At 38.4% G+C, this 13,999-nt stretch overlaps 1 protein-coding gene across 3 annotated transcripts in view; it reads right to left on the bottom strand.

The window, feature by feature from the left end:
- LOC148121313 (cytochrome P450 2C70) overlaps positions 1–13,999 on the bottom strand; it is a 55,105-nt gene that overhangs the window by 19,384 nt on the left and 21,722 nt on the right. For 2 of the 3 annotated variants that reach the window (XM_087907909.1, XM_087907911.1), the window contains exons 4-5: positions 9,347–9,507; positions 5,585–5,758 (exon numbers count right to left, since the gene is read on the bottom strand). In XM_087907909.1, coding sequence (XP_087764035.1) covers positions 5,585–5,758; positions 9,347–9,507 — 335 coding nt within the window. The remainder of the gene's footprint in view (positions 1–5,584; positions 5,759–9,346; positions 9,508–13,999) is intronic. The other variant, XM_087907910.1, reaches the window with a different exon arrangement.

Raw genomic sequence — 13,999 nt, 5'->3', positions numbered from 1 at the left:
AATTTAATGAAAATAAAGACACAACATACTCAAACCTATGGGACACAATGAAAGCAGTTCTTAGAGGAAAGTTCATAGCACTAAGTGCCCAATTAAAGAAAACGGAGAAAGCATATATTGGAGACTTAACAGCACACCTAAAAGCTCTGGAAAAAAAAAGAAGCAGACTCTCCCAGGAGGAGTAGAAGATTGGAAATAATCAAACTGAGGGCTGAAATCAACAAAATAGAAACAGAAAACAATTCAAAAAATCAACGAAACAAAAAGTTGGTTCTTGGAGAAAATCAACAAGATTGACAAACCCCTAGCCAAACTAATCAAACGGCAGAGAGAGAACACTCAAATTAATAAGATCAGAAATGAAAAGGAGGACATAACAACAGACATAGAGGAAATTCAGAGAATCATTAGATCTTACTACAAGAGTTTATATGCCACAAAGTTGGGAAATGTACAAGAAATGGATTGGTTTTTAGATAAATACCATTTACCAAAGTTAAATCAAGACCAAGTGAACAATCTAAATAGACCTGTTAGCCGCGAAGAATTAGAGGCTGTTATCAAAAACCTCCCCACCAAAAAAAGCCAAGGACCAGATGGTTTCAATGCAGAATTCTACCAGAACTTCCAGGAAGAGCTAATACCTATACTCCTTAATGTATAGGTATTTCACAAGATAGAAACAGAAGAATCATTGCCAAACTCTTTTTATGAAGCTACAGTTACCCTGATACCAAAACCACACAAAGACACAACCATGAAAGAGAATTACAGGCCAATCTCACTCATGAACTAAAGAAGAACTAATGAAGTAAAGCTAAAGTACTCAATCTCAATAAAATACTGGCAAACCGAATCCAAGAATACATTAGAAAAATTATCCATTATGATCAAGTGGGCTTCATCCCAGAGATGCAGGGCTGGTTCAACATACGCATATCTATCAATGTAATCCATCATATAAATAATCTGAAAGGAAAAAACCATATGATCATTTCATTGGATGCTGAAAAAGCATTTGACAAAATTCAACACCCCTTTATGATAAAGGTGTTGGAGAGATTGGGTATACGAGGATCATACCTAAATATAATATAGTAAGCTGACAGCTAACATCAAATTGAAGGGAGAGAAACTCAAAGCCATTCCACTAAAATCAGGAACACAACAAGGCTGTGCACTCTCTCCATACCTCTTCAATATAGTGCTCGAAGTTCTAGCAATAGCAATAAAACAACATAAGGGGATCAAGGGGATTCGAATTGGAAAGGATGAAGTTAAACTTTCGTTATTTGCAGACGATATGATAGTGTACATAAGCGACCCCAAAAACTCTACCAAAGAACTTCTACAATTGATAAACACCTTTAGTAATGTGGCAGGATACAAGATCAACTCCAAAAAATCGGTTGCCCTCCTATACACAAAGGACAAAGAAGCAGAGAGGGAAATCAGAGAAACATCACCTTTCATGATAGCCACAAATAACATAAAATATCTTGGGGTAACTCTAACCAAGGAAGTGAAAGACCTATTTGACAAGAACTTTAAGTCCTTGAAGAAAGAAATTGAGGAGGATACCAGAAAATGGAAAGACCTCCCCTGCTCTTGGATTGGGAGAATCAACATAGTAAAAATGGCAATTCTACCAAAAGCAATCTATAGATTCAATGCAATTCCCATCAAAATCCCATCAAACTTCTTCACAGACCTTGAGAGAACAATAATCAAGTTTATATGGAAAAACAAAAAACCCAGGATAGCCAAAACAATCTTATACAATAAAGGAACTTCTGGAGGCATTACCATCCCTGACTTCAAACTCTATTAGAGAGCTACAGTATTGAAAACAGCTTGGTATTGACATAACAACAGAGAAGTCGACCTATGGAATCGAATAGAAGACCCGGGCATTAACCCACAAACGTATGAACACCTGATATTTGACAAGGAAGCTAAAGGTATACAATGGAAGAAGGAAAGCATCTTTAACAAATGGTGCTGGCATAACTGGATATCAACCTGTAGAAGAATGAAAATAGATCCATATCTATCACCATGCACAAAACTCAGGTCCAAATGGATTAAAGACATCAACATTAATCCGACCACTTTGAACCTGATAGAAGAGAAAGTGGGAAGTAGTCTACAAGATATAGGGACAGGAGACCAGTTCCTAAGCAGAACCCCAGGAGCGCAGACAATAAGAGAAACAATGAATAAATGGGACCTACTGAAACTGAGAAGCTTCTGTAAAGCAAAGGACACTGTCAGTAAGACCAAAAAGCTATCTTCCGACTGGGAGAAGAACTTCACAAACCCCTCATCAGACAAAGGTCTGATCTCCAAAATATACAAAGAACTCAAGAAACTAGACACTAAAACTCTAATTAACCCAATTAAAAAATGGGGTACTGAACTGAACAGAGAATTCACAACAGATGAACTTCGAATGGCCAAAAGGCACTTAAGGTCATGCTCAACCTCCTTAGCGATCAGGGAAATGCAAATCAAAACAACTTTGAGATATCATCATACACCTGTCAGAATAGCCAAACTCAAAAACACCAATGATAGCCTATGCTGGAGAGGATGTGGAATGAGGGGAACACTCATCCATTGTTGGTGGGAATGCAAACTTGTGCAGCCACTGTGGAAATCAGTGTGGCGGTTTCTCAGGAAACTGGGAGTCAACCTCCCTCAGGACCCAGCAATTCCACTCTTGGGAATATACCCAAGAGATGCCCTAACATACTACAAAAGCGTTTGTTCAACTATGTTCATAGCAGCACTATTTGTAATAGCCAGAACCTGGAAACAACCTAGGTGCCCCTCAATAGAAGAAAGGTTAATAAAGGTGTGGAACATATACACATTAGAGTTCTACTCAGCAGTAAAAAACAATGACATCTTGAATTTTGCATGCAAATGGATGGAAATAGAAAACGCTTTACTGAGTGAGGTAAGCCAGACCCAAAAAGAGGAATATGGTATGTATTCACTCATATGTGGATTCTAACCATAATTAAAGGTCTTTGAGCCTATTATTCGTGATCCTAGAGAAGCTAAATAAGAAGGTGAACCTGTTGAAAATCGTGTAGCTATCTGCCTGGAGATTGGAAATAGACAAGAGTCCCAGGTAACCTCGGGTGCATGGGGGGGTGGGAGGGTTGTTGGAAGGGGAGAGGGTTAGAGAGAAGGGAGTAGGGGAGGAATGGGGAAAGCTCGGTAGACTGGGATGGGGGAGGGAGGAAGGATGGATATGAGATCAGGGAAGACTATATTTCAACTAAGGGAGTCATTTTAGGGTTTACAGGAGACTTGATTATAAATGGGATCCCAGGTCCAAGGAGAGATCCCCAGACTGTTCTCTAGACAGAGGAGAGGGTGCCTGAACCGGCCTTGGCCTATAACCATACTGATGAAGATTTTGCTTATCACCTTAGATCCTTCATCTGACGATGGATGACGATACAGACAGAGACCCACATTGGAGCACCGGACTGAGCCCCCCATGGTCCAAATGAGGGGCAGAAGGAGGAAGAACATGAAAAAAACTCAGGACCGCGAGGGGTGCGATCACCCACTGATACAAGGGGACTGATCTAATGAGAGTTCACCAAGGCCAGTTGGACTGGGACTGAACGAGCACGTGATCCAACCAGATTTTCTGAATGTGGCCGGATTCTCTGAATGTGGCTGGCCCGGAGCCTTTCTGAAAAGCACTGACAATGACACTGGGACTTGTTTCCTCTGCATATACTGGATTTTTGGGATCCAGTCTGTTCGGATACTCACCTTCCAGGACCTGGAAGGAGGGGGGAGGAACTTGAACTTCCCACAGGGCTGGAATCCCTGACTGCTCTTAGGGATGGAGAGGGAGGAGGAGGGGTGGGAGGGAGTGGGAGGGTGTTGGGAGGAGGGGCGGAAATGGAAACTTTCATAATTTAATAAACTTTGAAAAAAATAGATCTTAGTCTAGGAAATTAACTGTTTGTGTCTTTGCTCCTAAAGATACAGGGAAAAGCTATGGATCAATTACCAGCCCCAGAGAAAATAATCCCTTCTCACTCCAGCATCTGTTGGAACAAGCATCTGTGCCACTTAGCCAAAGGCTGGAAGCATCGGCCTCTGGATTTTACATGACATAACCATAAATTTTTTTCCTTTTATTTAGCCACTGTAGATGTAATCTCTAGGACTGAGAGGCCCTCTTTAATCAGCCATCATGTGATGAAAATACTAATGTGAACCAAAGGCCACCCTCCTTCCTCCCACAGTCTACACCTGGTTACCATGGTTATCACCTGTTGTGCTCCCACCCACCTTGGAAATGAAAGTGCCAAGAAAGTGCGCAGCACTGCCACATTTTCTTCCCTTTCTCTAAATTTATTGAAGCATAAACTTCTAGCTTAACTAGCCACACAAATGTAATTACACATAAATATTCCTTCTTCCCTCTTCATATTCATAACACCAGCTGGGTAATAGTGGCACATGCCTTTAATTCAAGCACTCAGGGAAGCAGAGGCAGGAGGATCTCTGTGAATTTGAGGCTAACCTGATATACAGAGTGAGTTCCAAGACTGCCAGAGATACACAGAGAAACCTTGGCTTGGGAAAAAAATGAAATCATAAGTGCTTCCTTCATTGACCTTTCTCAGATATGCCCAGCATTTTATCAGTCATGCACCCCTGAGTCAATAAGTAAGATACAGGTACCACATTGCTAGCCCTTATCTGTTTTCATGGCCTCAAGAAATGCAAGCCTGGCATCCTTGCTATTGCCAGAGAATTGCTGATTGTGTCTATATATGTATATAAACTGGAAACTTTGGAGGAGGGCAGAAGAATAAAGAAACTGATGCAGAGAAAATATAGAGTAGAGAATTCTTTCCCTTCACTTATTGTACAGTCTCTTTTGTACCCTGAGGGGCTTGTTTAATTCTGCCCAAGGAAAGTGTGTCTCAAGTCAGTTACTGATACTATCAGTTCTAGTCCCAGTGAAACTTTATTACATTTAAAGTCTCTGATACTATACATATGCAATCTCCACTACTATTTTTAACCAATTCAGTGCTTACACCTACCATCATAATTCAAATCAGTGTCATCTTCTCAAAGATATTTAGCTGAAGACTACAGTTACTATCCTCTAGCCTATCCTCCTAGCACTCTAACCTGGAGCTTCCTCAAAGCCGAGCTCCACTGCAAAGGTTTTCTAAAGTCTCTCTAAAGAAAAGTCCTGTGTTCCCTAAGTCTTCACACCTGCTGCTCATGAAGGTTTGTTTACATATAATGGCATGTTCTCATCACTCTTGAATGGGTGTGTATGTGTTTTCATTTGCCTCAGAGTAAGGAACAAACCTAGAACATGTCAAAGGTAGACTTCCTAATTCTAAATAACTGAGAATCTTAATGATCCCAATATATTCTAAATGAGTTACCTTAAGAAATTGATTCAACAAGCAATGAATATATCACTGGAAGAAAAATTGGTTTGAACATCCCGCTTTTACCAAGAAAAAGAAAACTGAGTCAGAATTTTTACAAATATGATGTAGCAAGTCAGCATCCCTTGTACCTTTTCCATTCTAATCAGAAAATGGTCAATAAAGTCTTGAGGGCTACTGAAGTTCAAAGACTCTTGATGCCTTTTTATTTCCTTCAAAATAAACTCTTTCTGTTCAGTCAAATGTTTAAGGAATTTTTTATGGCTTCCTGGGAGACAGTATAAAACAGGGTAGGCACTGCACAGCTGAAAGAGAAACAAACTTACATTAGTGTAAACAACACACCTTCCACGTCACAGTTATATTTCCAACTCTTTATAAAGGTGGCATCCACTGCTTCCTGTGTTCCGATATGCCTGGCATTTGGAGGAGCAGGTAGAGCATGGATCAAATGGTCAGAGTGGTCATGTGCATTACTTATGCAGCAACGTCGGATTACATTCACTTCCCGACAGCAAATGTAGCATGAGTAGCAAAATCACAGAGACAGATATAGGGGTTCAAGATGAAGATCAGGAAAGCAAAGCAGTCAACAACAAGAGAGGCATTTTTAACCCTATTAAATCTTCAGATTTTAACCTATTAAATCTTCAGGCTGAGATAATATCTCCATGAATCCTAATACTCCACTCTCCAGTGAGTTCCTGTCTCTTCCCCTTTATATTCTTCTGTCCTCCCACCTCCCTAGTGCTGGGATTAAAAGTGTGTGATTCCCATACACTGGTATTAATAGTGTGACCACCTATATCAGTTTCTGGATTGATCTTGTGCAGCCCGGGGTGGTCTTAAACTCACAGAGATCTGTCTGTCTCTGTCTCCTGAGACATGGGATTAAGGATGTGTGCCACCACTGCCTGGCCTTTAGTGGCTTAGCTTTGCTCTCTGATCTTCAGGCAAGCTTAATTTATTGAAACACAAATAAAATGTCACTATAGCAGATCACCAATGGGATTTGTAAGCTAATCCCAATATCCCCTCTGTTCTACTGAGAACACTGAGATGCACAACGGCTCGTAAAATTATGAGACCACATATCCGTGATAGCTGAATATAAGCAGTCTTTTCACAGTTTATCCTTCACATGTTTCTCAAGTCACCTGAAAACTGCAACTCCAATAGACATGAGAAAGTGGAAGGGGGAAATCTCGTGAGGTTCCACTTAGGGATGAATCAGGACTGCTGGGAGAGGGAGAATACGTTGTCTCTGGGAATGTCTCCTAACACCAAGTGATTAGTCTGAAATCATATCTATACAAGCAACACTAAATAAATCAGAGGTCTATAATTACATACTGGTGTGGGGGGGTGCATGTTCCTAAAGAAAAAGACACATTGCATTTGAATGAGAGCAAGAGAGAACAGGTACATGGGAGGAGCTGGAGAGGACAAAGGGAAAGGGAAAATGATATGATTATAATCTCAGATTAGTTATTTACTGAATGGAGGAGGTTTTCTTCTCTTGATCACCTAATTAATGCTAAAATGAATGTCTAATTTTCAAATTATGTGAATATGTATATTATATATAAATATTTATATATTTATGCAAAAAATATAAAGTATAACTGGTGGTTAGCTGTTTAAAATCTGTTACATCTTTATTTTTTATTTGGGGGGAAAAGTATGACATAGGGACATTCTATATTCAACTACTATCTTATTATAAATGAGAGTTATAGTGATCCTTTGTATCTCGCATAAATTCCAGAGTGATAGAACCTAGGCTTTGAAATAACATTTTTTTAAATAGTCAGTGGTTATCTGAGTTGCTCTTCCTGAAGGAATTTCAGAGCCTTAACATAGCTTAGTCTCCAGACATGCCTGGAAAACCAGGAAGTCTTGTACGACTGGTAATTTCTTAGGCAATGGTTCATTCAGACAACTCCTAGACCAGATAAGCAGTTTTAGAGTGGGGAAATTGGCGCGCTAAAAGTGCCTTTATGTAACAATAAAGAGGCTACGTGAAGTTGCTAGGCCTTCAGTTCATGAGAAGCTAATTCCCCTGCTGCTAGCAAAGCTGAATTACAATTTGGAGTAAGTCTCTTTCTTTGACCTACACAAGTCATACAGAACACATACATATGGCACCCAACCTTGTGGGACAGGAAGCAAAGAGCCATCTGAACACTCAGGACTGGAGGTACCCTATGCTCAGATAAGTGGGACTCCAGGATTTGGCAGGGATATAGGTAATTCCCCCATCTCAAGTGTGGCAATATGTACAGTTATTAAAAGGAGAACCATTTACTACACATTTGCAAATATTACAGATACAAATAGAATGGCTCTTGAGACAAAGAATAAATTGAGGAAAAGACTCTTCTTGGGGGAAAAGGAGGAAGTGTTTAATCAAGAAAGATGATTTTCCCAATAGAAGAAGGGGAAATGTTTATTCAAGGTATGCAAATACAAAGGCAAATACAAAGAGACGAAAATTTGAGGAAGAAAAAAGGCTCTTCCCGAAAAAAAAAATGAAGTAGTTATTATTTGGAATCCTACAGAGATGACAGATCTAAACCAGTTTAAAAAACTATTGGTAGCATATTAAATTCATTCACCCTGTGTGAGACAGATTTTAAATAACTGGGCTACTGAGAACAGAATTATTCTAAAAGATTGGAAGTAATTAACACCAACTGGAACTCAGAGCTCCCTGGCTGAACTCTGCCTATCAGCTCTACCAGGCAAGGGCCCACCAGTGCAGATCAGCAACACCTGAATTCCAAAGAATGGTAGGAGAGGCTCTACTGCTGCAGTTTGAGTCAACACAGCCAGCCCAGAGCTTAGAATTTTTTTTTCTTGCTTGATTATTGTTTATTATATTTTTAATATTTTTCCTTCTAGGGGAATAACTCAATATTAAAGATCCCTTCATGGGAAGTATTTTTTAATGTTTTTCCCTAATAGGATAACTCAATATCTATGGTCCCTTCATGGGAGCAAAATGTAAGACAAGCTCAACTTCTAGTATAAAAACAACTGGAATTAGGGCATAAAGTTCTAAGCCAATGCTGTTTAAATTTTCAGCAGTATTAGTCATTTGTTATATGGAGACTCATTTCTCTGGATCATCTAATTAATGCCTAAATGAATGCCTAATTACCATAGTAGATAAAATAAAAGAGAAAAATTCATAATTTTGGTCTATATCATTAGGTATGGTCTATCTGTTCATCATTACTGAGGATCTGACTCTGCTCTTTAAGTTACTTTCTGGAAACTCTCAGTTAAATTATTAAATATTCTAAGGTGAGAGCTCATAAAAATGATCTCTTACTGATAAAGAGCCTCCAAAAAATGTTTTCCCATGAAATAAAATTCAGGATAAATTGTTTGCTCCACACTCTTAGTAATTGTCAGGATGCATTAACATGTTACTTGGGATCTATAATGTTAGCCTGAGTTATATAATGGAAAGGAAGGAAGGAAGGAAGGAAGGAAGGAAGGAAGGAAGGAAGGAAAAAAGGAAGGAATGAAGGAAAGAAAGAAAGAAAGAAAGAAAGAAAGAAAGAAAGAGGGAGGAATGGAAGAAAAGACTCAATGAAGAGAAGAAAAGATTCTCCAAGAAATCAATACAACAAGAAAACAGAGTGCAAAAGTCAGAGCTGTCTTCTTATTGCACTCTACACCTGTAAAAGTCCTTTAATTTTCCCAAATTCACACATATGGCCTCTTTTTGAAGTTGAAAACTACCCACATCTCCTCAGAATAACAGTTCTCCAATAAACCTGATAACAGACACACAAAGCTAATAACTGGAGTGTTAGCTTTTAGATGGTGGTTTAGATTTGGGTCACATAACATTTTCACATATAAATACAACTGGATCTCACCTGAACCCAAGGCGAGGCTAAAATTTTAAGAGTTCTATAAAAATGTTCCATGAACTCTTGGAATATCTCATCGTTGTAGTCAAAACGACGCTGGAAAATGACAGCAGAGATCACATTGCAGGGAACACAGGCCAGAAGGTAGCTGGGGTCACAGGGGGATCCTAGAACAAAGGGAGTTAGAAGTTAATATGCAATCCTCAGACAGACCTAGAACTTTGAAATAAAACCAGAAGGGCATGTGAGCGACCTCGAGAGGAATCATCACTGTGACCTCTGTAAGCCTGAAAGACACTTTATTCTCTGTCCCCCAAACAATCTATCAGATGTACTTCATCTAATTTGCAGTTTACAAATAGTCTCTTCTTTTCACCAGGCACCTAAAGTCTTCATTCTAAAGAGGAAAAAGCAGGAACTGAGATCATTTAAAAAATATTTCTAAATGGGGGCAATTTACATCTATGTGTGAACAGTTCCTCACAGTGCACATATAAATCTTAGTAACTTCATTTTTAAAATCAATTTCTTTTCTTCTAAAAATAGTTATAGTATGTTTTATTAAATCCCAAGCATTCAAAACAGCTCACAGGTGTAAAATGTTTTAAATTCATGAATGAGATATTCACAATCTTGGTAAACCTTATATACAGCTTATATTTGCAGCTCATCTGCGTTCACAATGCCGCAGGCAGTTCCATGAGAATGATGGCTCCTCAATTTCCTAAGGAAGATGGACGTGCACTAAGTGGGGATTGACAGGAAGGAGAGAATTTAGGGCAATAGGTTGAGATCTGTGATGCAGAAAAAAACAGAGCCCCTTCTATCTGTGGGAAAGCTGAGACAGCAAGTGAGAGCCTTCTGTATTAGAGGCAATGAAAATATCGATTTATAATTATCTCCAAAATACAAATCTCAAGTAGTTTTTAAATTAATTTCTAAATATGGCATAAGTGTTTATCCTTATCATAATTCACAGAAGTTTCATTTTCAATAGATAGAAACTGCTACAGTTATCTGATGTGTCCCTATGTTGGCCCAATTTACAAGCAATCAATGGTTACTGAGATCATTCCTTCAAGAAAAAATTCTCACAGAGGTTGTGCAATCTCAAGTATTCAGCTCTGGACACAAGTATATACAAGCAATGCTAAATAGACTAAGTAGGTTATGTATGCATGATGTATTTATATACATATGTATATGTATATATGTAACAATAATTACAAAAGAAGATATCATTATTTGGGGAAGGCTGTGGAAATCGATGTAGACTAGGACTTATGAATCAAGTTCTCAAAAAAGAATTTTTAAGTCTGATGGACTTCCAAATTACAAAACCCACATAATCTAGCATGAAAAATCATACTAAATGACATCAGTAATTTTTTGGGGTGGGGAGGGGATCGACAGACAGAGAAAATGTACACTACATTTAAGAAAGCACACTTTAGATAATTCAAATGGGCTTTTCTTGTGTAAGGTTGATAGAAAGCATAAGTATAGTCACATGTTTGAAAGTATACAGGGTAGTTTAGAAAATATACTAAAACACCTACTATACTGGTATGGGATTCCCTTCTGTGTGCTGTGAATACCATTGGTTAATAAAGAAGCTGCTTTGGGCCTATTGTAGCACAGAATAGGGCAAGGCAGGAATTCCAAGCAGATAGAGGAGAACAGAGTGGGTGGAGTCAAAGATACGCCATGTAGCTGCTGCAGAAGATAGATGCTGGACACCGGACAGAACTTTATGGTAGGCTACAACCACATGATGATACACAGGTTAATGAAAATTGGTTAATTTAAGATATAAGAGCTAGCTAGAAATATTCATAAGTTAACAGGCCAAACAATGCTTTAAATAATACAGTTTCTGTGTGGTTATTTCAGGACTAGACAGTCGGAAAATGAATGAGCAGTCTCTACCAACAAATTGGTGTACCAACATGGGCTAGGTACATCCATATAAAATCTGAGAGTGCTAGGCTTCCCGAGCTTCCTTATTCCCCAGGGAATGGTGAGTGCACTATCCGCCCATTCTGCAGCCTCACAATGCAGGACAATCAGATGTGATACGGAGACGAGTCAAAACAGGAACTCAGTTTATTACTATGAGCATCTGCTTATAAAGGTTACATAACATCCTGTGATGTGGGGGGTACCTTCAGCCAATAAGAGGCAGCCAAGCCCTCCCCCTGGCTGGAGGGGTGTCTATCTAATTTTTGCTGTCTTATCCTCACTCAAATTCGAGCCAGGCTTTTCTGTGTCCTACAGACTTCGAAGTATAAGTCCTGAACTCAAGCCAGGCTATTTTTCTGTCCTATAGACCTCAAGGTACAGGCCCTGAGATAATTTTGGCCCAACATGAGAGAGGTTAAAAATGAATTCTAGACGCAAAAGAACAGAGTTTAGTACAGTTTCTTGGTAACTGCATTTTTGTTTTCAGATAGACTCTGTTTGCTGTTGGTGAACAGGGATGCCACACCTTATTTAACAGAGGTCTCTCTGATTCAGTGGTAGCAGCCAAAAAAAAAAAAAAGTATGGTTTCCAAACTGGCTGCTTTCTGGTACATGCTAGTTGCATGAACAGCTCTGGCCCTTTCAGGAGGTCAAGCACTTAAATGGGGTCTGTTAGCAATATACTACAAATTGCTTAATGGTGACACAGACCCACTGCGACCCTGGAGTTGGGGCAATGTGCATGGATCTCAGAGGCAGTGAACATGCCTCCTCCATATTGGACTGGGCAGAGCCAATAGGGAGTACTGTGGAGTTGGCCCTAGCCGTGCCCACTTAGCATTTAAAAGAAAAAAAGCACTCCTAGTTAAAAAATAATTTCAGATGTGTACACAATAATGACAAATCCAGACCAAAAAGATCTCTAAATGAATTATAGTGTTGAATAAATGTACATAGACTTAGTAGAGAGAAGACAAAGAATATAGACCTTTATAAAAGGAAAGAAATGGTTATAAAAAATAAAGTCTTTAAAGAGACAGAGTACAGACAGTTATAGATTATAGAAGTAAAGAAAAATAAGCCACATAAAGATGGACTATACATAAAGAGTCTGGATGATGTATGTTATTGTATTTTCTTTAAGTTTTTTGACTATGAATGAGCTAAGTACAGAAAGACATTTCATTGTATGTGCTGCTAAACTAAGCCAACTTATATATACATGTACATATATATGTATATATATAATATCTTGACTTCAAAATTTGGATCAAAGGATATGTTGCTTTGGAGAAGAGGCTCTGTTTTTGTTTCCACAGAAAATGAGAACCTATGGATTCCTTCCAGACTAATGTGGTTTGATGGACCATGGTCCCCTGAAAGGTTTCCATCACCCCCAAAATTACTTCACCCAACAAAAAGCAGGAAGCAGTTTGGAGAGGACTATGCCCAAATTTCCTAAATGATTGTTTATAAATGTTTGTTTACATTTAAAGAGGGATATGTTATAGAGATGAATACTTTGCATTGGTATGGATCTTAGTTTATTGATACAAATTTAAGGTCCATTTTTCTATATATATTTCTGCTTTTGCTTAATGTTTTGTGTTTGTGAAGCTCATTTAAGAAATACAGGTTAATAAACAGTCATCTATAACAGTCAAGCTTGTAATCATGTTAGTTAGAAGGTGAGATAGCCTTTCAGGGTCCCTGTTTCATGAGAAAACTGCCAGACATTTTGCAGGACACAAAAAAGCAATTGATTAACTTTGCCAGTACAAGGCATAAGAGATATTCAAATTTCCTACTTCATGGAAAAGTCTGCCAGATACTAAGGTCATAAATGGATTCTGCAACTATACAGAAGAACTTTGGGTGACTTCCAGGCAGCAAGATGTCTCTGTCAATTCTAGAGTTTTGGAAGATGCTTACAATGCACTTCCTGTTTACTTAGGCAATATTTTGGAATTTTTTATGGAGTTGAAGAATAGTCATAATTATAGTTTTCCTTAGTTATGATAAAAGATAAAGAAGATATAAATATTGTAACTTTAATTATTGGTTGATAACTGTTTTTTGTATGTAATATTGCGATGTTAAAGTTAAAACCTTCCTTTTTATTTAGATAGAAGTGGGAAGAGGTTAGAGGAATACCCCTCTGTATGCTGTGAAGACCATTGATTAATTAAAAAAAAAATCTGCTTTGGGCCTATTACACAACAGAATAGGTCAAGGAAGGAATTCCAAACAGTAGGTGGCGTCAAAGAGACATCATGTAGTTCCTGCAGGAGACAGACGCTGGATGCTGTATGGAACTGTACCAGTAGGTCACAACCACATGGCAATACACAGATTAATAGAAATGATATTCTATGTCAGAAATAGATTTAACCAATACCTAACCACAAACCCAGCCCTTCACGAAGTACTAGAAGGAAAATTCCAACCTAAGGAAGTTGGCTACATCAACAAAACAACAGACAATTGATGATCTTACAGAAGAAAATCCCAAAGAAGGGGAAAACGCACAAATTAACATCATCAATAATAAAAACTAAGTTAACAGGAGATAAAAATCACTGATTATTAATATTTCCCAATATAAACAGACTTTATTCACCTAAAAAAAGACACAGGCTAATGGATTGGATATGAAACAGAATCCATCCTTCTGATGCATACAAAAAACACAAATTA

The sequence above is a fragment of the Myodes glareolus genome, chromosome 7, assembly GCF_982192425.1.
Source record: "Myodes glareolus chromosome 7, mMyoGla1.1, whole genome shotgun sequence".
NCBI classification, from domain to species: domain Eukaryota; kingdom Metazoa; phylum Chordata; class Mammalia; order Rodentia; family Cricetidae; genus Myodes; species Myodes glareolus.
Note: the sequence above shows the minus strand (reverse complement) of the source record. Positions and strands in the feature narration are given on the sequence as shown.